At 42.3% G+C, this 26,521-nt stretch overlaps 1 protein-coding gene across 1 annotated transcript in view; it reads left to right on the top strand.

Moving 5' to 3' along the window:
- ABCA12 (ATP binding cassette subfamily A member 12) overlaps positions 1–26,521 on the top strand; it is a gene marked incomplete at its 5' end in the record, with an annotated part of 90,073 nt that overhangs the window by 42,889 nt on the left and 20,663 nt on the right. The window contains 21 exons of the mRNA XM_082483668.1: positions 170–334; positions 1,321–1,522; positions 2,111–2,250; positions 2,828–2,947; positions 4,093–4,183; positions 5,519–5,698; positions 7,204–7,519; positions 10,085–10,199; positions 11,532–11,861; positions 12,733–12,802; positions 12,904–13,038; positions 13,734–13,889; positions 14,652–14,829; positions 16,373–16,591; positions 17,249–17,445; positions 17,844–18,004; positions 19,639–19,863; positions 21,258–21,396; positions 22,742–22,994; positions 24,372–24,458; positions 25,671–25,764. Coding sequence (XP_082339794.1) covers positions 170–334; positions 1,321–1,522; positions 2,111–2,250; positions 2,828–2,947; positions 4,093–4,183; positions 5,519–5,698; positions 7,204–7,519; positions 10,085–10,199; positions 11,532–11,861; positions 12,733–12,802; positions 12,904–13,038; positions 13,734–13,889; positions 14,652–14,829; positions 16,373–16,591; positions 17,249–17,445; positions 17,844–18,004; positions 19,639–19,863; positions 21,258–21,396; positions 22,742–22,994; positions 24,372–24,458; positions 25,671–25,764 — 3,573 coding nt within the window. The remainder of the gene's footprint in view (positions 1–169; positions 335–1,320; positions 1,523–2,110; positions 2,251–2,827; positions 2,948–4,092; positions 4,184–5,518; positions 5,699–7,203; positions 7,520–10,084; positions 10,200–11,531; positions 11,862–12,732; positions 12,803–12,903; positions 13,039–13,733; positions 13,890–14,651; positions 14,830–16,372; positions 16,592–17,248; positions 17,446–17,843; positions 18,005–19,638; positions 19,864–21,257; positions 21,397–22,741; positions 22,995–24,371; positions 24,459–25,670; positions 25,765–26,521) is intronic.

Below are 26,521 nucleotides of genomic sequence, written 5' to 3'. Positions count from 1 at the left end.
ACTTAGGAATAAAAATCCCATTCATTTCCCATGGGACATCCGCTCCCTAAATGTCCTAACAGTTTTGAAAATCCCACAATCTTTTTCACGGAACACAATATGGGCTTGTACCTGCATGTGCACACAGATTCCTGCTAATCGTAATTGATTTCCTTCCTGCCTCCTGCAGATGTTTTTCCCTAAGGACCTTCAGAAATCCGTGGACAAGATGTTAGGCCTTCTGACAAAAATGAAATATTTCAGAGACCAGGTTGAGTCTGGCGTTGATCCATTGCTACAAGCTATTCATTCACTGAAAAAGCTCCGGCAGTCTAGAAATGTGCCACTGACTAAGGTAGGTGTAGTCCGCGTGTGCTATGGAGGCAAAACACCACTGGAACAGTTTCCACAGGAATTTCTTACGTTAGAAGCCAAAGGTGCATTAAATCATAGATTACTAATTCTCTTTTAAAGCACCAGTGTTCTAAGAAGAATCTCTATCAAACTTATATGTTTCCTTTCTGGGAGAGCTTTGATTTGGAGCAGTGGGACCCTCATGTGCTCATGACAGGGAGGACACTAGGAACATGTCCTGTGGGAGGGGCACTAGGAAGGAAAATGCAGGGAATGAACAACTGTCTTGAAGGAGGGTAGGCTTCCAGCAAAATACTGGAAGGGCTCGGCTTGTGAAAGCAATTGGAGAACTGCCCACTAAAGGCTATCCAAAACTGTGTAAGTCAACAGCACAATTTTGCTCTAGCTTTAGTGTGCATTAGATCACAACCAAAGCATCAAGACTGCCCAAAACATTCAGTACAAACTCAATCTTGTTCCAACAGCTGCAGTAACGTCAGGTTACACTAACTTATCTAGCACTGGATCCAGTCCCTCTCTGATCCATAGTCAGTGGCAGCATAGATCACAGGAATCATTTCTAGTAATCACTTTGCCTGCACATTGCAGAACCACGTGCAGTTATGGACTAGATGAGGACTGGGGTTGTGCACATCTGTGTGACAAATTCTGTCTTGTAACCCAGGGTGTATATGCGTCACCAGGCACATGTTATAGGCAATTCCAGTACACATATTATAGGCAATTCCCACACTGGATCTCATACCTGGAAATTTACCTCTGTCATAGCAAAGGTTAGCCAAAAAAGCATTATTTCCATGGAAAGTCCATTCTTTTTTTGTAGCGACAAACTTCTCATTAGAAAGCAGTGTAAACATGTTAAACCCTTGCCTTCTAATTCTGTTATTTCTTTTTTTCTTTTTTTTTTCTCTCAGAATGGGATGCTTTTAGCATGCAGGATTTATTTGCATTTTGTCTTTTCTGCAGGCATTATTTAAACCAAACAACTTTAGGATAACACGTGGCACATTCAAGTCCATGTCAAAAGTTCTCTGCAACCAGGAGATCACACCTCTGTTTTTTGAGTCCTTGCTTCCAGATTTTGGAGACCCTGTAAGCAACAGTTCTTCTGTGGAAGATGTCTATGTCCAAAAGATGATGAGGAAGTATGGGATTCCTCATGACTCCAGTAAGTCTAGCTTTTCCTTAAGGCAAAAACATTTCAGAGCCAAACTTTACTGTTTCCAGAGAGATCCAGTTTTGAGCTGTTCCCCCATATGTCTCTGGAGGGCTGTAAGAGCTCATGATTTATGCTAGCTGAAGATCTGCACTGCCTTGATTATTGGTGGCTTATTTCCATAAATGTTAGAAGGAAAACAGCCTATGTAGCAGAGCGGTGCCTGACACTGGTCTTTTTCCCATTTGTCGATGATCTGATCTTTGGACTTTACAGGTCACTGCTTTTTCTTGATGTGTACTTTTGCCAACTGTACTGACATTATTAGCTCCTCTGAGTTCACGAAACTCCATTTAACCTTCAAGCAGAGAATTTTGGCTTGAACACTGAGACTCTTGTTGTCTTGAGTTCAGCAACAGGAGATCTTGGGAGGTGGATTGCTTTTGTCAAGACACATTATATCAATCAGCAAAGAGGGCCCTGAGTCATTCACCAGACACAGCAACAAACTGGGCAAGTGGGAAAAAAATACACTGGTAGCTTCCTCGTGTCTGATCTATTTGTGCTCTGCGCAATTTGTTTGCTTTTCTCCCCTTGCAGCACCATTTTGCTTATCCTTTTACCTGGACCTGGTCAAGACGCCAACTGGAGCTTTAATTTGGTCTTTTTTAAAACCAATGGTGCTTGGGAAGATCCTTTATACACCAGATACCATAGAAACTCGAGCAATCATGGAGAAGGTATGGCTTTGTTTACAGTACATCAGAACATGCCCACTCAAAAGGTTTTAGTTTATCTAGCATGGGCTTGTTTATTTGAAAAGCAGAAGTCTATTTTCTGACTGTTTGGAGTATTAGTCAAATTATCTTTCCCTAGTTCCATTGCTGGTCATAAGAGTCAGCTTTTGTCTTTGAATGAATCTTACCTCCAAAAAATTGCTGTTGGTCTACTATTTATAATACAAATTTTTTTAAGGCCTTCAGTTTATGAAGTTTCACCCCCATGTTTTCAGCCGGTAATAAAGAGATGTCTCCCAGGACAAATGCCATAATCAGTACTTGTTCGCAAGCAGACCAGTGATAGAAGGAAAATTGATATCCAAGGCATACTACAAATGTCACATATGAGGCCATATTTTTAAGAACTTGCATCCAAATTCAGTGTTTTAAGGTACATCTTGCCAAACAGTGATAGAGCACTAAGAACAATCTGAAGGACCCCAAATTTGGTCGTAGCTTTTTCATTGATTTAGTTATTTTTAAAAAGCTTTAAGGTAATGAATAAATGAATCCTTATATGTTGTGGGCTTTTTTATAGTCCAATGCAACCCTGAAGCAGATGGCTGATCTAGCCCTGAAGTCCCAGGAGTGGTTGGACAAGTCTCCTGTCATCATGAATTCACTGACTAAGTTAAACCAGACAGTTCCAATGATCAAGGTATGAGATCTTAGCTCCCCTGTGTCTCTCATGAGAGGGAATTGGGAGGGTGGATTTCTTCACTGAAATAAACAGGGTTCCAGGGACCTCAGGGACATCTTAGGTCAGCTGGGGAAAACAAGCTTTTGTCAGCCTCTCAGGCTTTTGTCCGGGACTTCACAGTTTCTGTCCCTGCCTTTTCCTGTGACAGAAATACTCCTGACACACCTTTCCATGCAAATCCTCTTTCTGAAGTGATCTGTTTGTAATATGCTCCCTGACACTGACCATGCTGAGGCCTGCTGGAGGCCTAAGATGAGCAGGGAACGCTCTTCAGTTTGTAAATTAACTTTCTGCTTGATGGAGTGATCCAGCCAGCCACGACCAGGCAAGAAATGACTTTCTCAGAAAATGAAACAGTATCTATAATAAGCATGTAGCTCTGGGTATACACATAAAAGCCAGAAGATGTCTTTGTACCTCAGTGACTGTAAATAAAATTTCTTTTTCCCCTCCTAAGGAGACTAGCTGTGCTTGGATACAGAAAGCAGTAGGCTGTAACGTTTCCCATATTTGCTTCCTCTTCTCTGCTGTAAAAACTGTGTCCTTTTCTTACAAGACTATGAAAATGAGATCTCTGGAACCCTAAAGCATTAGAAGTTAATTTCAGTGGCTGGAATTCATTGTAATTCCCATAGCACTGAGAGAAAATCCAGAGTGGAATATGCAAAAGTGAAATGGAATATTCCCTGCTGACTGCACTCATTAGTGGAATAATGAACTATTCAGGCAAACAAAATCTGTCTGGTGGTCACCTACCCATTGTGCTCTGGCTATATTCACAGGAAACACAAATGAAATTTACTGCACTTTTAGAATAACAAAGTTTATCCATGATTTTTCCATGGGACTCTAGTGTCTGGTGGAGACTCAATAGGCATCTTCCGTTAATTCCAAGAAACACTGGCTTGGTCTCACAGGGCTCCGTATGATGTCTTCATTGCTAACATTTCCCCATCCTGATACATAGAGTGAAATATGGAAGGTCAGGAAAGGAGTAGGAGGGGGTTGTACAAATGCTCAGTGAAGGCAGCTGGTCTATTTTATTTTAGAAATACACTGGTATACTGGTCAAACTGATGCTTTTCCTTTTTGCCTGTTGACAGAACACGCTGCAGAATCCCTTCGTGCAGGTTTTTATCAAGCTGATGGTGGATTTGGATGCAGCTGAACTGTTGAGTCAAATAAACGAGCTGGGTAAGTCAGTCCACATGTGCTACCCTCTTATTTGTTCTTTAGGTCTGGGAGCTCCAGAGTCACCAAACTGCAGCCATCTTCTGGTACTGCTCTTCTCTGGCCAGTATGGGATGCAAGGCAATCTCAGCTGTGATTCAAAAATCTTGTGGTCTATGGGAAAACACTCTTAGAAAGCAAAGGGCCTGTATGAAGAGATGTTGAATGTTGAAGGGATAGTAGGATGGGAATCTCTGCAGCTGAGTGTGGCCACTGGAGGACACTGTTTCGCCGTAATTATCACTTCAAATGAGCTACCTGGGACTCTGCTGGGAAATGTTGTGGAGAGCTCGCTTGCATCACATCAGGGTTCAAGTTAAAAGTTTTCCAGAGCAGAAAAGCAAGGGATCAGATAAAGGTACCCGGGCTGATGAAGCTAGAGGCATTATTGCAGGAGATGTTCTGCTGGAATTTGTTGTTCTCTGGTGGTCTTGCATGGTTCTTCAAGACGAAAGTTGCTGATCAGCACTGTGGGAATCATCAGTTAACAGGGATGGTGGATACATCCCCTCTTAGTGTACAGCATGGTGATCGCAGTCCCTTCCTAGCTGGTCTTACTGTCCCACCTGCTTTTTCAATCAGTGGCCATACATGTCAACATAAATCTGCATTATGCCAGCAAAACCCAGTATAAACCAAGGGTGGCTGTTGTCTGTTGCAGTCAGAAGGATATTTACAAACTGTTCACGATGACCCCTTTGTTATTTCATGAGTAGCATCTCCTGTCTTAACTCCCCATAAAATCATTGTGCCTGCAGCAGATGTTCCATATTAGTTACACTACATTATACAGTCACCTTTTAAAACAGCCAGCAAACAGCAGTGTCTTTATTAAACTGCATTATCAGGTTTAGTACACACATCAGAACAATAGAAAAACTTTTTATTGATGCTCTTGGATAAAGCACATTCTCCCCTGAGACAGAGCAGCTCAACAGACAAGCTGATTACATCAAAACCTGTAAGATGTGGAATGAATGGTGAGCATCATATGCAAGTCTAAATCCTCAGCAGGTTAGTAGCAGCTTCTGATTTGGGATGGCTGTCACATTCCATTGCTGGCATCCTCCCAAAGGCAAATTCACGAGCATATTACAAATGATTAACATAAAAATTGGGTCAACAACACGCCTTCATTGCACTGCTAAGTGCAGAAATGTATTTTACACTTAATGTTTAGTATGATGGGTTTTTTTCTTCCTTTCTGGTGTCACTGTTAGCACAGAACGATGTGATGGATTTTTTGCTATGTGTAGTGATGCTACTGTTTTTGTTTGTGTTTTTTTTTTTTTTTTCCAGATGATATTCGACTGGAATTACAGAACAACGCTGACATTGTCGATCAGCTGAATACATTAGCTACCCTTGCTGTAAACGTGTCCTCCTGTGTCTCATTTAATCGCATTCAGGCAGTCAGAAACTTAGAGGAAATGGAAATGGTGGCTAAAGAGCTCTTTCTGAAGAATGAGCTTTTCGCAAGTATGTGACGGTCTCGAGTTCCCCTGTAAATTAAAGTTAGCCTGGTACAGGGTGGGAGTCCAGCATAAGAAGTTTGGCTTTCTGCCAGCAACTGTTGTGGTCACAGCTCCCACCGCATAGCAATTGATTTTCACCTGGTGTGTGTGGGACCTGCACACTCAGACCTCCTTATGGCAGTATTTTATACTCTCCTTTTTATACCTCCTCTTCTCTTACACCTTTTCTGTCTGTATAGAAAGCCTTTGGTCAACCAGTGTTTTCTCTTGGTTAATCTCAGTTTGAACAAACTTTCACTGCACTCAGATCTTCATGACAGCTGCCTTCTTTCACGCTACCCTGGGAAAAGATGCTTTAGTCGAGAAAGACATCATAGAATCATTGAATCATTTAGGCTGGAAAAGACATTTAAGATCATTGAGTCCAAATATGAGACAGTTCAATTTATTAGAAGGTCATATAGTGCTTGAGGTGTTCCGGCCAAACCCTGCAATATTATATGGGGTCCTCTCAGTCACGTTTTTCATATTTGTGGGATCAGGATGAAGCTTCAGATCAGATTGCAGAGAGGGGCAGGGGGGAGTAGAGAATAGGAACTTGTATTAATTTGAATGATACAAATGTGTCTTAATTTTTTAAAAATGCCCAATATCTCCTCAATTAAGATTTACTTATAATTCCTGTGACCTGTTTGATTTTATACCTCATAATTTAGGGGTAGATAGAAACTTTTTCTTTTCTTGGACCTTCAGACTGATAATATTTGTCTATTCCCATATAAGCAGTTTTCTTCTATATTTGTCCTCCATTCCATTGTATGGTTTATATATGGAATAATTGGGAAAAATATTCTGGGCAGAAAAACTTCTTTGGTATTGCCTCTACTCAAACATACATTTTAAAGGGGAAAAAAGTCCTGTCTGTCAAACTGTATCTACAGCATGTCATTTCCTAACAGGAACTTGCAAAGCTTTTGTATTCTTAGATATCTCAGCTTTGCAGGACTTTGTGCGGGCACAAAAATATGTGTACGGGTCATGAACAATTTTCAACACCATGTTCCTGAGGTTTTTATGTTATGGCATTACTATGTGAGCTCTATTGACCTTTGGGCACATTCATGAGGTGTGTGTGCTGAGCAACGTACCTAACAGATATGTGACAGTCCATGTTAACACCAAGATTTTTCCAAATACAGCTGGTTATTTTGAGAGCTGGTTATTTTGAATGCTCAGTGGGAGAAGATTTAAAGGGTCTGGTGGTGTATTTCACACCCAGAATCATTGTTCACATTTGAAATTACGAGTAGCTGCAGTGATGTATAGTTTCCACTTCCAGACCCTCGATAAGCAGCCTACCCATCTGAGCATTACTTGTGCAGCAAAGAAATGAAAAGAAGGATTGCAATGTAGAAAAGGCTTATAAAAACGAGGAGTTCCTACATATCTGTGTGTACTGCTCCCATGCTATTGACTCTGAAGGAAAGCCTTTTCCTTTTCTTTTGCAAGGTATCATTTTCAAGCTGCCTTCAAGCCATAGCAGCCCTGGACGTTCAGTTCATGGGGACTTGGCCTTCCCTCCTGTGCTCAACTACACCATCCGAATGAGCAGCAGGATCACGCAAACCACCAACAGAATAAGGGAGCGCATCTGGACAGTGGGCCCGCACAACTCCACTTCGCAGAGCCAGATTTACAGCCGGGCATTTATTTATATCCAGGACAGCATTGAAAGAGCCTATATTGAGTTACAGACTGGCAAGAATCCAGAGGAAATAGCTGTTCAAGTCCAGGCCATGCCTTACCCCTGCTACAATAAGGATATGTAAGTTTGTGTGGCTTTTGTCTTCATGCTTTGAGTAAGCTCATCTTGTCTGACTGTTGGAGTTCACCAGCTGTTCTGGTCTCCTTAATACCATGTTCACATGGCATAGAAATAATTTCTTTTTGTGGTTTGGTTTTTTTTTTTTTTTCAGGGGTCTGAACAAAGGAGGGCATTTTGGTCTCTGGTATAAATGGTCTCTGTTTAGTTTGCCTAATCTTTTGTTTTCAGTGCTCTATATGTATCTGAATTGTCATGGTAACTATAGGTTTTACAGCAGGTAAAATTCACTGTCCCGGTTTTACTACACGTGGTGGAACTGAGACTGGGGTTGGCAGGACTTGGGTTAAATATGAGTGTTGGCTTGTTCTGTGGGTGTTTACATGCAGACAATGCAGCAGAACTTAGAAGATTTATTTATTGGGAAGAGTCACTAGGTTTATGAGCTTTGTTCCTAGAGATTGCTATCCAGCTATGGTATTTGTTATTCATTCCAGTGATTCTAGCTAATGTTCAGTGGATAGTGAATAGTTCCCAATACAGATGCCTCTCAGATGCTTTAAGAAGGACAAGAGGGAAGATGAAATTGTACCATTCTTCTCTGCAATAACGATGGAGGACAGAGAAGCTTTTGATGTGCTGAGTTGCCAGGGTTAACAGCCTGTTATACAGAGCAGTGCAGCGTGAACTGTGTGTGGACCAGGATAAGTTTTGAATGGTGAAGCAGGTCAAAAAGTTTTGGGTGATCTTCCTTTCCACTCATCTTGAGCCAGATCTGCAGCTAGTATGAACTGCATCTCTGCCAAATGCAATAGAGAGATGCGAATCTCTCACAGCTGAGGGCCTGCCCCTCTGGCAAGGCGATTTTGGTCTGTGTTGGAAAGCTGGCAACATGGTACTTCCTCAGAGTTATTACCCTGACCGCAGCTGGTGGCCAAACTGAGTGGAAAACGCACAGGGAAGGAATTTCAGTGTCCATCAGAAAGCACTGAAGGATGTTCAGCAAATAGTATTGGTAGGTTGGATGGTCACTCCACCCTGACATGAGGGTCTCCCGTGGACCAAAAGTACAGACCAGACCTAGGAGCTCTTTCTATTGAAAAGCCTGCATGTCTAATGCATGAGCTAAAAGATTATCTGGGAGTTATAGCCATAGGAGCTATAGCAGACCCATTAATCTCCTGTGTCAGCCTGTCACTTAAGAGAGCTGGGGACCTATAATCTCTTCTCAAGGTAACAGCACGCAAAGTGCCTGCATACTTGCAGGCAGTAAGCATTCAAACCAAGTGTCAACTTCTTGCAGCAAATACAGGGATTATTGCTGTGAGATAGTTTGGCACAATGATTAACTGGCTGCTGGAGGTATTTGCTACAGTGTTATCTGCTTTTCTTGTCCTTGGGCTGCTAAGAAAACCGCTTGCCTTCAGGTTTCCCTCCCCACCCCAGGTTCAGAGGGACATGAGTTTGCTCAATTATTAAAATACCTAAAGGCTTTGAATTTGGATGCAGTAGAAGTCATCATAAAATGGCTGTTTATCGATTGTTATTGCATAGTTACCATCCTGTAGGGAAATGGAGGGAATATATATACCAGTACACAGAAGGTGTTAGGAAATGCTGCATTTTTAATAGTCTAGAGATCATGCACAAGGTAGTGGCCAAAAAAAACCCAAGCAACAAAGAACTAGTAGAGCTACTGAAATGCCTTTTCATTGTTCTTTATAAATATGGCTTAATTTTCATGAAAGCATTTCCTGAGAGCACTGGTGTATGGGAAATTTTCAGCTTTACAGGTAAAAAAAATTAAAAGCAAATGTAATCATATTAATTTCCTATTGTTGTTGTATATTAAACTTTTTTTCCTGGAATAACTCTGATTATTGTTTTTAAGGGAGGAAAGCATAAACCCGGTAGTTACAATGAAGTGAATCTCCTGCTATAAAAACTTGCTTTCCATCACAAAAGGACAAGTTTACTGTTGGCCATTGTCTTTTCTTTGCACACATTTGGCACAGGAAGAGATTTTTAACTCCAGTGAGGAGCCAAGAATTGTGAAGCCCACATTGTAGACCTAGATCTGCAATACCTGTCCCGTGGGGTAATAGGACAGACAGTCTAAGGGGAAACACCTATATTCAAACTCTGGCACCAGGAAATACTACCTGATAACAAAATATGGCCATTATATCTATTAACAGGAATGGCGATTATGGTCGGCTGCTGTGATGTTTCAAAATGGGATGGAACCCATCAGAGAGCCAAGAGATGCCACTGCCCGTGGTGGTCCCTGCTCCTGCCTGCTGAGCAAAACTTCCAGAATGCATCTGGAAATTCCTCTGTGACTTGAAAAAAGAAAAAAGATTTTGAACAGTCAGGAGTTTCATGAATAGAAAATCTGATGGAATGGAAAAATAACCTTTTTTGTAATTATTAATTATACTCCACGTTTTGAAATACAAGCATGTCTTTTCCTGTGCCAAAGTATTATTCTGAAAAATATATTCTATATAAAGCCTTAATCCCCAGAACATTTTGTATTCAGCTAAAGCCTGCATTTGCCTTTTACAGGTTCTTAACCAGCGTGACCTACTCCCTTCCATTTGCTCTGATGGCTGCCTGGGTGCTGTTTATAGCTGATTTTGTTAAAACACTTGTTCAAGAAAAAGATCTGAGGCTTTATGAGGTACGGTGAAACTTTCTGTGGCGTGCAAAATTATAAACAGATTTTCCTTATTAGTGGGTAGTATGTCTCATGTGTAATATTAAATGGAGCAAAACAAGCATTTAGGAAAGTAATATTGCAAATACCTATTGTTTGACCTGCAGTGTTTGAATTCTGACATTGTAACCAAGCTCAAAACCATAGAAATGCAGGGCATTTGCCCTTCAAGTGGTGAGAGTATTGCTTTGAAGTTCTGAGCACTGGAAACATGGGCACCTCACAAAATTACAAGTTTTCTGAAGATTTAGAGCTCTATAAAAATTGACTTTGAGTCATACCTACTGGGGACAAAGACATGAAAAGTGACTTATTTCCTATCCTTGAAGTTATTATACTTATTATTTCAGAAGGTGCTACATACTACATCAGCTCCTCTGAAATGAAGTTCTTCAGTCAGGTTGCCTATTGGAAAGGAAATGACATTGAGACATAGGGAATTTATTAAATTAATTCAGATTTTCAGTGTGAACAGAGTCAACAGAGATAAGCAGCACAGAACTTTTGTAAAACTAAGCTTTAGTAAGCAACAAAAGCTCAAGCAGATTTGTTTTTATCCAGTAACATGGAGACAAATACTGCTTCACCAGAAACATTTCCAAGAAAGGGCATGTTATGAACTGTGATGATACTGAAAACGAGTGAACCCCAGTGGCTAGCCGACAGCCCCTTGCTCTAGTTTAGGAAACCAAGTTTCACTGACCTGAAGAACAGGGTGTCGGTAATCTTTTTAGGAGTGGAGAAGACACTAGCACCTGTAGTTTCTTTTGGATTTAGCAATACAAACTTACAGTTTCAGACAAGTCTTTGGGACTCGATCATCAGCTAACATAAATTAATATCGCTTCCTTATAACCATGGTAATTTATCTATTATTTGTTGTCTTGGGGATGTATGAGAAATGGTTGGGTTTCAAAGATATTAAGAGTTTTTACACTCAAACCACTGGGCAATTAGCATTATTTTAAAAAATAACCAAAATGCTTTAGAAAAGTTACAAATCTAAGGCCAGAAGTTGCTTTGGAGCTTGTGGGCTGTGACGCTTCATGCTTGCAGATCCTGTCTGTGCTGTTCTTTTGCAATAGACTGCTTTGCAAATCTAGGGCATTCCAGAAATGTGAGTGCATGGTTTCTCCCTGGTTATCAACATGCAGTATGCCAAAGTATGAAAGAGCATGTTTTGGTTGTATGCCCTGTCCAGAAATTGAAAAAAGAAACAGTTCAATATCAGCAGAAAGGTCTCTTAATAATTAAACAGTTGTCATCTGTGATTCTTTTTTTCACATTTCTCTGTAGTACATGAAAATGATGGGTGTTAATGCCAGCAGCCATTTCATCGCCTGGTTCATAGAGTGTGCCATCTTCCTTCTAATTACTGTCACCTTCCTCATCATTGTTCTAAAAGTGGGTGACATCCTTCCCAAAACAAACACTGCACTCCTGTTCCTGTACCTTATGGACTACAGCCTGTCCATTATCGCCATGAGCTACTTCATCAGTGTTTTCTTCAATAACACCAACATAGCAGCCTTGGTGGGCAGTCTCGTGTACATCCTTACCTTCTTCCCCTTCATTGTGTTGCTCGTCATTGAAAATCATTTGAGCTTCTCTGTGAAGAGCCTACTGGTAAGTTTTGCTTTTCAGTAACAAGGAATATGTGTGGGTAGCAGACACTCACCTTCAGTGAACTTCAGCTCTTATTGTATCTTGTGGCGCAAGTAGATGTGAGTTGGGGGCCTTTCTAGATTCCATCAGGTATGATAGCATGACAGGAGAGTTGGCCATGGCCTGTTTTGGAATTAGTTGTGTCCCATGACTGAGAGCAATATTTGTGGAATTTTAGGGAGTGAGTTCCCACCTGCCAGCTGAATCAGAGTAGTTTGAGCTACACACTTTGCCCTTTTGAATTGCAAAGCAAAATAGGTTACTTTCAACCACCATGAAAAACAAGGCTGTCTCGGTAAGGAGTTTAGGTAGTGGGGCTGTGAAGGAGGGCTGGCTCTGCTCATCCTTTAGTTTCATGTAACTCAAATTCCTAGCCATGGAAATAGATGTAAAGCCTTGTTTCTTACCAAGGGTAGGAATAGGTGGGTATTAGGTTCCAGGCTCGTTTTCTTTGAGTCACACAATTCAGGAAAGGGCATCTATTAATGCAAGTGGTAAAATTATTAACCACATGGCAGGTAATTCTTAACGACTGCTGTATTTCAAAAGCCTTAAATAAAGACCTGTATGAGGAAGGAAGATGTGACTTGGGTGTGGAAGCAAAAGGAAGGCAGGCTCTAAGGAGTGATTCTAGCCCATCACCAGAAGCACTGCCCATCATAAGCCTAGTCCAGTGCTCTTTGTGACTGTTGGAAAAAAAAAAAAACAAACCAACCCACTCATTTTTCTGACATTGGACCAAGCCTATGAGGTACCTGATTGGTTGACTGACTTGATTTCTCTTTGAGACTAATTCATAAGTTCTTTGTTTTCAATTTTGTTTATTCCACAGAGTCTGTTGTCTCCAACTGCGTTCAGCTATGCAAGTCAATACATTGCTCGATATGAGGCACAGGGCATAGGTATGTTTATTGTAGACAAAACTAGGCTTTGAGCTGCCGTGGATGTAACATTTCACTAACTAATATGTATTCTATTTGTATTTCTAAATTCCTTTCTGCAGGTCTGCAGTGGGACAACATGTATAAATCCCCAATGATTGGAGACAACACTTCCTTTGGCTGGATGTGTTGGCTCATTCTGATAGACTCTGTCATTTACTTCATCCTGGGATGGTATATAAGGAACGTTTTCCCAGGTAAGGATACAAAGCATCGAGGCTGGTGCTGTACCATCTCTTTTGGAAAACAACACTGGCTGATTCCATGGTTCAGGCAGTAAGACAGCCTGCACACAGAGGATACCTTTGTTCCTAGATCAAAGGGAGCATGACTTCGTGGATGTCAGAGAGTATTAATGAAACTGAGACAGAGCCAAGCAAGGGAGAATTAGGGTTCCTCTGCTTATCGAATGGGTAGGTAGGTCTCCTGAAGAAGTTGAAGCCAAGGGCATGGGAGGATGTGTTTGCGGTCTGGTGGGTGAAAATGAGAATAGAGCATGTTAGCCTGCGATTGTCAGTTGAGTGATTTTGTGCTGTGTTACTTGTATCATTTGATTTCAAAAAGTAATTCCTGCCTTGGGCAAGAGCCAGTACATTTGTCTTTTGCTTTTCTTCCCCACCTAATGAAGCAGTCCACTGGCATACAGAAATCTACCCAGTGGAAAATGTAAAGTACTCCTGCCCTCCAGCTATGAAGTTACTCAGAATAACAAATTAGTGAATGCTTCCTATTGTGTCAATCAAGCAAATTCTCTACCAAGTATCAGTAGTACATGAGCACATCAAGAGGGGAGAGGTCTTTGTGGAGTTTATTTTTGCTATTTTGATTGTACCCCAGTAGTGATACTTCCTCAGAAACGGATACCTGAATGAAATTCCTCTTCTCCTTGTAGGTAGATACGGCATGGCTGCTCCCTGGTATTTCCCATTGCTCCCATCTTACTGGGTCGAATACAACGGTTACCTCCCTTTCTGGAATGAGAAACGAAGAGGCTTTCTCTTCACCAAGCTGATGTTAAGGAAAGAAGCAACCCTCAACAATAAGATATGTATGTGAATACTAGATGGGGTAGCGATACTAACTTACATTTTAGGTAAATAAAGCCAAATTTGTAAAGGGGTACCGTACTCAGACAGCACATTTCTCTGTTGATCCTTATTTTGTAACACAGGAAAAATAGGAAGCTGTTACTTACACGAATGGAGGTTTGGCTTTTAAATTATATTTGTTCTTCCTATTTGGTGTGGAAATCCAGTACTGATTTTCACATGCATATTTGCTTATGTTGTAGTTGGGCAGTTACCTTAAATGTATATATCTCAGTCTACAACGCTCTGTGTAGAGGTACACTTTTGTTTGTGCAAGCAAATACAGGTTTCCACTTGGCAAAAGGGATGTGTGCTGCTTTGTTCATATTTTTAAATATTTAGCCTGTAAAATGTTGTGAGATCACACGTAAAAGCTTGCTGATTCTACCTAACTGAAAATAACTCAGTAGTTTTGCTGTGTCTTCTAATTTTCTGTGCTTGCTTAGTATAAATTAAGTTAGGTGCTCTGAAACATCTAAATATGATACCTTTTCCAAAGTGATTAATGCTTATTGACAGGAGTTATAAGAAGCTGCAGAAGTAAAAAGGAGAAATCCCAGAGAGGTCAAAATGATACAGATCCTGTGAAATGTCCCCTACGTTCCTAGCTGAAAGGCACCTACTTTTGCTGTATTTCATTTTTAAAAGCCCTGCTTATCTCTGAGATGAAAAAAGGGAACAGACCTACTGCAGTGCAATAACTGTCCTCTGACCCTTCAAAGGTGGCCCCCCTCCTCACCTGGAACCAGAGCCCACTGATCTCACCTTGGGAGTCTCCCTCCGTGGCATAACAAAGATTTATGGATCCAAAGCTGCAGTGGACAACCTCAGCCTCAACTTCTATGAAGGGAACATCACTTCCCTGCTGGGACACAATGGAGCTGGCAAAACTACAACCATGTGTGTATCCTTTAAAGATGCTTTTTTTTCATACTGTGGGGCATGATTGGGTGAACAAAAGACCAAGTGGGGCTGTGCAGTTTTGGGAGACTGAATAAGATGCTTTATTATGCCAGTTCTCTCCTGTAGTTTTATCTTGCTCATGGATGACCTCAGCAGTCCCTTCTTCTATTAGAATTAAAGGTTCTTTTCTGCTTAGGAACAAGCTTTTTAATCTGGTAGGATACCTGTAATACACAGCACAGCAGCTGTTCTAGCATTTTGTTCTATGACACTTTGGTGCCTGGGGTTAGGTTGTTCTGAAAGCTGTGGGTAGCGTGTGCACACACCAAAGCTGAAGCAGTATTAGCAAGAAAGCTTAATAAAGGTATACTTCAGCTGTACAAACTCATGTGTTGGCTGGGCTGGAATGGCAGTGGGTTAATATATTGGCCTTTCAGCCCTTCCAGCCTTGCCATTTATAAATTATTATTTGAGTTGTTAGATAACAACACTAAAAAAGACCTGTAGAACTTGATTTCTCCACTGATATATACATGCATCACTCTGAAAGCAACATTAAGCTGATAAATAGAAACCTCTGAAGAGCTCAAAACAACGAGGCAGACGTGGGCTTCATCTCAGCTTATTATCAGTTCATCTCATATCTTGTTTGCAAAGTATAGGCAACAGTGATATGCAGAAAAGTAAAATAATTTCTTGAAACTTAGCGCAGGCTTCAAACACCAAGTAAGGTAACAAGTTACTTCTTTCCTTTTTAATGATGGCTGAAAGTCCCAGGAGAGAAAGAAGCTCTGGGAAGGTAAAGAGCAGTCTGAGACACATCATCTCCCTTTAGTCCCTTCAGGACAGCACCAAAAATTACCTATAATATCCAAGTAGTTATTCTGAGCAGAGGGTGTTTGACTCAGGTCTGTTGGGTATTGCTAGGTAGGTAGCTACTTGCTTGAACTAGATGAAAGTGCTGCCCTCTGTGAGTTGTCTTGTCTGGAAGTCCTCTCCCATTTCTTGTTAATAATGGCAGTGAAATCAGGTTTCCATGCTCTGATGTGGTTAGTAAGATGAAGATGTGGTTTTCAATCTCTGTTGTGGTTAGCAATATGAGGCTGTCTGAATACTGTGGATAAACCTCAAAGAATGAAGAGTAACTGCATTATGTGAATTCCCAGTGATTAAATTGAAAGTCAAGGGCAGTCATGAGTATTGATGTATGGGATATGCAATGGTCTGACTTAGGGAGGGGGGAAGGCTGAAGAAGATAAAAGTATATGTGAAAAGGAGCCAGAGTTCAGTGTGGCTTGGTACTTGCCCTCATGTTCCCACAGAGGGGTAGGAGGATGTCCTTTGATGTTAATTGGCCACTGCTCTGCCAAAGCATGGACAGACAGCAGAAGCAGCAGTGGTCAGTGGTCTTTGGCTGGAAAAGGTGAGGTAGTGATGTAAGGTAACTTTGAAAGTGATGATATGTACAGGACCATGTGAAAAAATTACTTATGGCTTTCTTTTTTTCTAACTTCCTTTTCTATTTATGTTTCCCTTTCAGATCTATTTTGACCGGCTTGTTCCCCACATCATCAGGTACTATCTTTGTGTATGGCAAAGATATCAGGACTGACCAGGAAGTTATTAGGAAGAACATGGGTGTATGTATGCAGCACAACGTGCTCTTTAACTACCTCACCACAAAGGAACACCTACTGCTCTACGGGTACATCAAAGTCCCTCACTGGAGTAAACAGGAGCTCTACCAAGAAGTGAAGAGGTATAAAAATAGCAGGGTTGGAGAAGGGAGAGAGTGATGACAAAAATTGTGTGGTAGTGCCATTGCCACTGCAAAGCTCAAATGAATGGTTTCAGAGCACTGTTGCAGACCCAGTGTAGAGTTCAAATAATACCTTGGTCTGACTAGAGGAATATACTGAGTGTTGATATCTGTGTCTGTAAGAAAACAACATCTGTTCTCCAGGGCATTTACAAGCTTCCGTGGCAATTCTTTGGAGATGAATTTATAGGCCTAAGGGTCTAGTCCTTGCTGCTTTACAGTTTTCCCAAGAAAGAGATTTAATCAACCAGTCAGAAAGATGATGTCGGCTTTATTGGTTCTGCAGAGAAGTGAAGCAGCCAGAACATCCCAGGAAGTTTGGATCTTGGTGTTCTCAGTTGATGAGGTTGAGCCTTTAACCTTGACTTGTGAGATGGAAACTTTGAAGACATCCTAAAAAAAAGTTTTAAATTAAAATCCCAGTGACTGAGCAACAGGGTGAATCATCTCCCTGCACTGTGACCATTCAGTAGAGCAGGCCATACTTGAGCAGTTTTTCATTTGCAGTTATGTTTTTTGGGGCATTTTCAGATTCTCTGCTTTTAAAAGATGCCTGAAGGACAACCTTTGGGGGTTGTTTTTTTCTTTGTTTTCAAGGACTTTGAAGGAGACTGGACTGTACAGCCATCGTCACAAGCTAGCTGGCTCCCTGTCTGGGGGGATGAAGAGGAAGTTATCTATAGCTATTGCTCTCCTGGGTGGATCAAGGGTGGTGATACTAGATGAACCAACCACAGGGGTGGATCCATGTTCTCGGAGAAGTATTTGGGAAATTATCTCCAAGAATAAAAAAGGTACCGTGACGAGGTGAAATGCTGCTTAGTGGCAAAGGTGATTCGTGTCACTTTTGCAAATATGGTATCAGTGGCTTTGAACTGTGAGTTTTGGAGACTACAGAGAACAAATTCCAGGAGACTGGGATTTTGCAGGCCCTGTGGGTGCATCCTGGTTGGTTTCTGTAAATTCACAGTGTCATTTGAAAATTAACTTTACCGTAATACACAATTTACAATACAGTAACTTTCAGCTTCTGCCTAATGTTGCCTTTCATCCAATTTCACTAGTAATTACAAAAAAGCACAGTTGGTTTTCACCTGATACTCTGTCCCCTCATTTGTCATAGCTTTCACCTGTCTCATGTAATCACATGTGTTTATTCTGGGGTGGCTGATATCAGGTTTGTATTTTCCAGGCAGAACCATCATTCTCTCAACGCATCACTTGGATGAAGCAGAAGTCCTGAGTGACCGAATCGCCTTCCTAGAGCATGGAGGGCTCAAATGTTGTGGTTCACCGTTCTACCTCAAGGAGACATTTGGTGATGGATACCACCTGACACTCACAAAAAAGAAGGTTTGTGTCTGAGTTGGTCCTAAATTTTCAGCATCTTGGGTGGGAAAATGAGTCAGTCGTATGACAGGAAGGAAGGAGGCAAGACATAGTGTCCCACAGAAATGAAGCATGCTGCAGAAGGTTCTTCTCAGTCTTAGGTGTCTGCAGTGGAACGGTTGTTTCAGTAGAATTTATTTCACTTTCATGGAGTAACTTCTTTATGCGACCACTTTATGCCTGAGTGAAAGTGGGATGTGTTTTGGGTTGAAACCCTTGGTTTTGGCCACACAAGTTCAAGAATATGCTAGACTGTTTCCTTGGGCTGCCAGTAAGATAATTTTTTCCTGTGCCCCAACCATTGAGATACCTGGGTTACAGTGCACTGTGCTCTCCGCCTCGCTCTGCCTGTCCCATGCTGGTATTCATGTGCTTTTTTATTTTATTTTATTCATAAATAAGTTTCCTTCAGAAAGACAGCCTATGTGGAGAGTTCTCCAAAACTCAGGAGTCTTAGCTTCAGTCCCTCTACACAAAGCCTTGCAGCATTAATAGACAAAGCACAGGTCTGAATTTGAGCCTCCTGTATCTCAGGTGCATGATGCAGTCCTTTTTATCCTCCCTTCCCCGCTGGACCTTAGCTTCCTTTCATGTCCCATGAGCACGATCACCGCAGCAGACACTTCTGGGGGCAGAGGCAGAGATTCGCCTGTTTGCAAGCTGGCATGGAGCTGAGCTAGAGCTCTCAGCGGCTTTGTCTCTGAGGGAAGCCATCAAGGCTTGTTCAGGGATGCGGGCGCTTACAGCTATATCGGCAGGAGCGGAGTGACAGATCCAAGGATGATAGTGGTACCAAAGAACTATTGAGGATCTGGATGTGAGGACTCTGCTAACAGAATGTGTGGCCCCCACTTCCCTCGAAGCAGAAGGAGGCTGTTGGGGGAGGGGCCGGACCAGCCTCTGTGGCCCTTGGAAAAGAGGAATGTCAGTGCTCTGCTTTGAGAAAGAACAAGGTCTCCTTGAGGGTTAAAGGCAAGGCTGGGTGTAGAGTGTGGATTCTGGAGTTCAGAGAAATAAAGCAGATGTGAAGAGTCCATCGGTAGTATCTGGCCTGACGCAAAGTGTTCTGCTTGCAAGGAGGGGGAAACTCTCGACAGCATTTATTACAGTGCTGTTGGTAGCCCCAGCACAGAGAATGACTTGCGGATACCGTAAGAGATCAGCCGCTCTTCCAAATTGCTGGCAGTATAGATAGAGAAAATGAAAAAAGACCCATTTGCAAACCCTATTTTTCATGGGAAAAGAGTGTATTTGTGCTGGCAGCCAAGTTTGTATGTCAGCTCACTTGTTAGGCTTTTTTTCTGTTGCACTACAAACCCTCTAACCAGTGGAAAGTTGTCTATTCAGCCCACTACCAGTATCTCTCTAGACAGAAAGCGCCCAGCGAGGTCTTGGATGGACCAAGATGGGCACACACCTCTCTTCTCAAGAGCCAGAAACCCACTTTCATCTACTTCTGATATTTAAACTGAAGCTTTGCATCCCTGGACTGAGATCACCTACTGGTTATTCTATGGGACAGGATTTGGGCTAAATCATGTGATAGGAAGTTTGACCTCACAGCCTTCGGTGACCACAGTGTTTTCCTCCTTTTTCAGAACATGATAGAGGAGTGTGACACCACAGCAGTGACCTCCTTCATCCAGTCCCACCTCCCGGAGGCTTATCTCAAGGAGGATATTGGTGGAGAGCTCGTGTATGTGCTTCCCCCCTTCAAGTCCACAGTCTCAGGGGCCTACCAGGCACTTCTCAGAGCCCTCGATTCCAGCTTGAGTGATCTCAGCCTTGGTTGCTATGGGATTTCAAACACAACTGTGGAAGAGGTATGAGCTCAGGATCCGCTCAATTTAATGAAATGTTATGGAGATTAACTTCACAGCACTGCATAGCTCTGCTTTCTGGGCTACATGGTGGCATGTTTTCAGTGTGAGAGTTGCAGGCAGGGGAAGAAGTAGTTTGGTTGTTGTCATGGTTTAGGTTACACTTAGGAACATGAGAGTGTGTAGATCATAGAATCATAGAATGGTTTGGTTTAGAAGGGACCCTCAAGGTCATCTAGTCCAATCCCCCTGTCATGGGCAGGGACACCTCCCACTAGACCAGGTTGCCCAAAGCCCCATCCAACCTGGCCTCAAACACCTCCAGGGGTGGGGCATCCACAGCTTCTCTGGGCAACCTGTTCCAGTGCCTCACCACCCTCAGGTATTCATAAATCTATACATATACTAATGCACAAAGTGTACCACTCTCTCACATTGCTAAGACTTTTTGGCATTTTACCCAGAAAATGAGATGCTGGAGTTAGACTAAGGAGAGAGGGCAATGATGTGTTTCTCTTTGAACTTTTCTCCTGGTCTGCACAAATCTGGATTTGTCTGCAGATGCAGTCAGCAGGGAGGGGGTTAGCAAACCATCTAAGTGATAAACTTCAGCATGGATCCTGTATTGTACAAATGAGTCACTTGCTGCATCTTGGAGTAATGCAGGCACCTTTCTGCTCATGGGAAATATCTGGTCAAATAAACACAAACATTTAGTTGCATAAGAAACAAAAAGTAACTCTAAATGATGAGCAGTGATGATCTGTGTCTTGCAGAAAGTAGGGAGGGAGATTTTTACCTTTCTGCTCAGAAATTCTTGCTTGCTTTTTAAGTGTTTCCCTAAGGCAGCAAGAATGAGTTATGCGGCGTGTACCATGTGCAGCTTGGGTGCCACAACTGTTGCAGGCTCCCAGCATGGAGGCAGCCAGGATTGTCAGAGGCTAGTGGGGAAAACATCCCCGGGAAACAGCCCCCCTTCTTTCTTCACTGGTGCCATGCAGGGAGAGCTGCCTGTGTGCTGCTCACTGTGTGGGTGTGGAGGGAGTAGACTTAGGTAGGGCCTGAGCTGAAATGCAGCTTAGTTTACACCTACTCAATAGTCACGTAGTAGGTGGTATGAGGACAAGGTAAGTCCAGGGACCAGGTGCAAAGGTTTAAGAATCCACTGGTGCAACAGGAGAGAGACAGGTGGTGACAAGGAGCTGGACAACAATAATTTTATACTGGAAAAAAAAAAGTTAATTTATCTTGCAGAGCACAAAGGGAACAGAAAGAGGATTGTAATTCACAATTGTTGCACCAACTACAGCTACAAAGTAGGAGAGTGGATTCTGATTATTGTTTTGGTAAATGGAGTCATTTGGACCAATTTTCCTTCATATTTTCTTGCCCTATAGGTGTTTCTCAATCTGACAAAAGAGCTAGGGAAGGACCAGCAAGACGTTGGTGAACTGTCCCAACAGCTGCCTGGAGCCAGTGGTCAAACTGGTAGTGATGAAACATCTATGAGCACGGATACCTTCACAGAAAGAGACGGTACTAAATTACCTCCAGGCTTTATTCCAGATTTGTCGCAGATGCAGACAGTGACAGATGGACTGATCTGAGCTTCCTGTCCTCTTTCTTTGTTGAAAACCACATTTCACCCAACCAGGAATCACAAAACCAATAAATCACTAGAAGTAAAACACTCAACACTTGTTTAGACCCACTGGTTTGGAAAAGTCTGAATCACAGAATAAATTACAGAGGCATTCTGTTTGCATCCGGCTTCCTTTAAATTGATCCAGATTTTAATCTAATCAAATACGATGTGTGGGTGAAAGAGCAAATGTATATCTCTGCAAGTAATTGCTGTAATTGATGTAGAGGATTATTTCTACATAACTAGTAGGATTGGAGAGAAACTTTGTGGAAACCCCTTAGCCTGTTGCAAAAGCAGCACAGCTCTGAGCTGGGTCCTCCTCTGTTTTTGCTGTGTCCCAGCTGTTGCAGTACGGTCAAACAGCTCAAAGGGCCAGTCAGTGGGATAAACTCAGTCAGAAGACAATCCAGCTACACCAGTATCCCTGAGAGTTTGTGAGCTGCAAAAGGTGGCATGGCCCAAAAATGAGCACATACCTGGCTGAACAACCTTTCCCACAGAGTAGAAACATATTTTTACTTGTGAATCCACCATTTATAGTTAGGGAAGCAGATAAGGGACAACACAAAGGTATTTTCATACTCATTTCTCAAAGCTGACCTGTACTGTAAATGTTCTTGTAAACAGTAACTCATGCGTGTAGAGAAGTGGTTTGTGTCATCCCTAATGAGAGCACTGAAAAGGATTTGCTTCATGTTGTGTTATATAGGTTAATATTTCATAAAGAGGAATAGGTTGCGCAGGGTTTGGCTCTGCTTTTAGTATACCACGACCCTGTCCATGCAAGTCGCTTTGTATGCCTTGTTTCCTTGTTTCAGAATTAATTCTCTTATTGATTTGCCTGAGGACCTGCTTTCTAAATTATGAAAATTTTCAGTTTGCAAATATAAAATAATACGTTTTCCCTGTAAGTTGCAGCTGGGTAGGTAGGATGTAGATAACTTGTTGCATCTGGAAACCTGTGTTCCTCTCACAAGGTCCCAAAATGAATTCACTACATGTATGCATTTGAAATTAAACAAAAAACTGGTGTTATATGAGCTTATGACTCAAGAGACAAAATCTGAGTCCTGTCCCAAGCCTGACCCATGCGTCTGTTCCAACTTAGTAGGTTTGATTTGCCATCTGTAAAAGAGTGCAGGAAGCTAAATATACTCCCAGGGTGCTATAGCCATCAATTCCCTGCATTTCACAAATACTGATCCATGACAAAATTCATTCTTCTTTTGTACCCAGATCAGCTCCTGATTAGATCAAAAAGCCTGCAGGGTTTGCCGTTGCTGCTTAAGAAGACATCAGCTTTGTTCATTAAGAGGTTCCACCACACCCGGCGGGATGTCAGAGGCTTCATTGCTCAGGTCATCCTCCCAGTCCTCTTTGTGATGGCTGCGATGGGACTTGGGACACTGAGAACTAAGGAGACCGAATATCCCGAGCTGGTTCTTTCCCCCTCTCTGTATGGCACATCTGACCAGGCAGACTTCTTTGGGTGAGTGGTGTTCTTTGTGATCCTTAAACCTGTTTGTTTATAAAGACCCAGTTTACCATCAAGATCATTTCTAAGCAGACCCATTGGAAAAGTTGTTACGCAGATAATAGGTAGCTGTTTTATCTGTGTAGTTGTTACACAGATAACATATAGAAATCCTGTTCCTAAGGGGTCTCTCGGGGAGATGGCTTGGCTCAGACCAGCAATCAGAAAGCTTTAGAAAAACAACCTCTCAGTTGGAATTAACTGTGAAATGTGAGGAATATTCTTTGTGTTTGCCATTGGAGTCCTCTGGCCTTGTGACAGCCATACCACCTCAGGGGGATTTTCTTAATATACATACTCTTCCCTCAATGTGAAATGGAGGTCCCCACATCAATTGTCTCCAACATTACAACTCTGGGATCACATTCTATCCATCTGGCGAACTGTCAGCATCGCCCTCTCCTGCCCAGGCCCGAGTAGTCCAAGGCACGCAGTCATTTGAAGGGCATGCAGTTTTCAGTGTGATTAAGATGTCACCACTGAATTATTTCATTATGCTTAAAAATCCTATTACCAAAATTATCATAGAATCATAGAATGCTTTAGGCTGGAAGGGACTTTAAATATCATCCAGTTCCAACCCCCCTGCCATGGGCAGGGAGACCTTCTGCTAGACGAGCTTGCTCAAAGCCCCATCAAACCTGGCCGTGAACTTATAATTTGTATCATTCTGATTTCATTATGTCACCTGCTCTCTTTCTCCAGTGGTTCTCAGCTTTAAGTCAGAAATATAAAATTTAGCTCTAAAGCAAGCATGGCTGCTCTTAGGTGTTCTTTCCCAGGACTGCTCATGCCTTTCTACTTCAGTCCTGCTAGATGAGGGAATGAGCCAGAATTGCATGTCTGAGTCCTCTGTTCATAATGTTCTCTGCTTCTCCTGATGGATCATTGCTAGAGAGCTGGGTCAGAAGCAAGCAGCATCTTCTTGAATGACCAAAACCAAATGGACTTCACAAATGAGAGAGCGAACTGAGTCAAGGCTGGAAGCAGTGCCTGAGAATTGCAGTAGATGCCTTTTCCCTGGAAACAGAATCCCAATTGTCCAAAAGTTCGTCAGTATCTTGCTTAGATCTAGAGGCACCAAATCGCTGGAGTAGCTGTGCAGGTCTAAGCAATGAACAGTCCTTTTAAACCTGTGTGACTGCCCTCAGGTACTGCATGTACTTAAGTGGTTTGCAGGGCTAGCACCGTGATTAACCATTTATTTAGCATCTTACATAAATCCTGCTTCATTCAGACACAGTTTTCCTCTGCTCAGTGGCAGCGGAAGTACCTTGAACATTTTTCATTTTTCTTTTTTCTTTTTTTTTTCTTTTCTTTGTTAAATCTTAGGAATTTTAATGAAACCACAGATGCTTTAGTCTCTTCGATGCTTGCTTTCCCTGGAACGGATAATACATGCATGAATGAAAGCAATTCGTAAGTAGTTTTTGGTTTTCTTCCATTTGAATTCTGAATCTGCAAGAGAATTGACATAGCAGCATTAGCCATTAGATCTTACTAACCACCTTTGATCATCTGCAGAATTTTCATACACCGGTGCCACATCCAGAGGGGAAAAAAAAATCTTCTGCCTCTCTTCAGATTGACTTGCAGGCTCTTTCAGCTCATTAGGAGATGTCTAACTGGCCTTCTGCAGGCGGGCGCAAGCTCGTGGTGCTCGCAGGCTTGAACTGGCTGGATGCAAGTCAGTTCTGAGCAGGCGGCTGTGTAGTCATGATAGGTGTGAAGCAGAGCTCAGCCCTGCTGAGAGCCTGCATGGCTCCTATGCAGCTTGGAGCGAAGGCTTGCATCTGCCAGCGCAGAACTGTAGATATTCTTGAAGACAGGAAACTATACTGTGCTTTAAGGCTGATACTGGGACTTCCACACAGTCCCAGGATGTTGACACTGGTGTTCTTTGCTTGCCTCAAGAAGTATTCACCACCATAAGCAGACTGCTGTGTTACTACGAGTAGTAAGGGAGCAGCTTTGGTGGTGGCAGGATGCCAGGATGAGAGCAAACTATTCTCAAACCTGGGAAGTAGTCTCTGCCTCCCCAATAATCCCAGTTATAACACTGAGCCCACCCAGAAAGTTCTCAGTATAGCTTTTGTTATCTGTATCTAAAAGGGCTGAGCCCATGAGGGCTGGTTTGTTTTGGGGCTCTGCAGATAAATTTTCAAGGAATTGGTAGTATAATCCTGGGCAGAGTTGCATGCTCATGCGTGCCACATATCTGCAGACAAATATTTGTTTAGTATTTACAGTGACTGCCTAGTCAATGCAGTCCATCACAGGACTCCCCAGTTATTGCAATGACAATAGCCCTTATTTCTGCACTGTAAAATGATTTGGGCCTTCGCGTGCTAACTCCTTACGCTGTCTACTGTGGGAATGAAGTGGTGTCTGAGTTCCTTCTAATCCGCTCAACAAATCCAGGCACAGAGAGCAGTGGCGAGGGCTCTCTGCTGAGGGGCACTGAAGGCAGCACAAAGATGGGTATTCCCTGAAGCACCCAGAGCTGACAAGGTCTGCTTTTCTGCTGAAGCTGCTCACTGCCATCCTTGCTGTCATTAAACATGACAGCAATTAGCATCGTTTGCACACCTGAGCATAGAGAACCTCAGAGGAAAATGTGTTCATTTTCAGGCAGTGTTTAAAGGAGGACATGCTTGGCCAGTGGATTATCAGTGGAAACCAGAGAACTAAGTATTCTGACTGCAACTGCACAGATGGCATCCAGGTAATTTGAACAAACCCAAAAGAGAGGGAGTTTGGGGGGGATATTTGGGGGGCCTTGTACGTTGGGAGTGGTTTTGTGGGACGGCATGATACTGAGGGGAACTCAGTGTTCAGATTCCTCCTGTCTCTTTTTGGCCTTGTTGGTTTTGTACACTGTTAACCACTGTCTGCACCAGTTTGGGGGATAGGAAAGGAAACAGCATTCTCAGATTTGCATGCTAATATATCTGCCTTCTTCCCCGTGGTGGGAAAAAGTTTAATGGTGTTTTTGAATGTTGTATGATTGTCCCATTTAGCAGAGGTGAAACGTATTCAAGATGAAAATTGCATTTTATACAAGCACGGTCATTGTATGAAAGCACAGCTATTATTGCTGTTTGCTCTTCAGAATTTAACTTTATGCAAAGTCTAGATCCATCTGCTTTTACTCTGCTCCTTATAAATAGTAATGATTAATAGCATTAGTTATTTGCATTATGGTGGTACCTACAGAATGGTATGTATATGGACACTGCTGGGCTTAGTGTCTTTATATGGGGGAAAGGCAGATTCTGCCCCAATGATGTTATGATTTTACAGTCCAGTTTGAAGTTGAGCTCTCCTCCTTCCAGTGCTTTTCACCTATCTTCAGCTTTTTTCCAGTACGAAATCAGACTCTAGGTGCAATGTGATGACATTGGTATGACTAAAGCAGGTACTTAGTTGAATGTTCCAAGTCATTCCTTTAAATGCAGTCATTTTATGCTGTTTTCTGGACA

Source organism: Vanellus vanellus, assembly GCF_965231255.1.
Source record: "Vanellus vanellus genome assembly, chromosome: 5".
Lineage (NCBI taxonomy): Eukaryota > Metazoa > Chordata > Aves > Charadriiformes > Charadriidae > Vanellus > Vanellus vanellus.
This window is presented reverse-complemented; position numbering and strand designations above follow the sequence as displayed.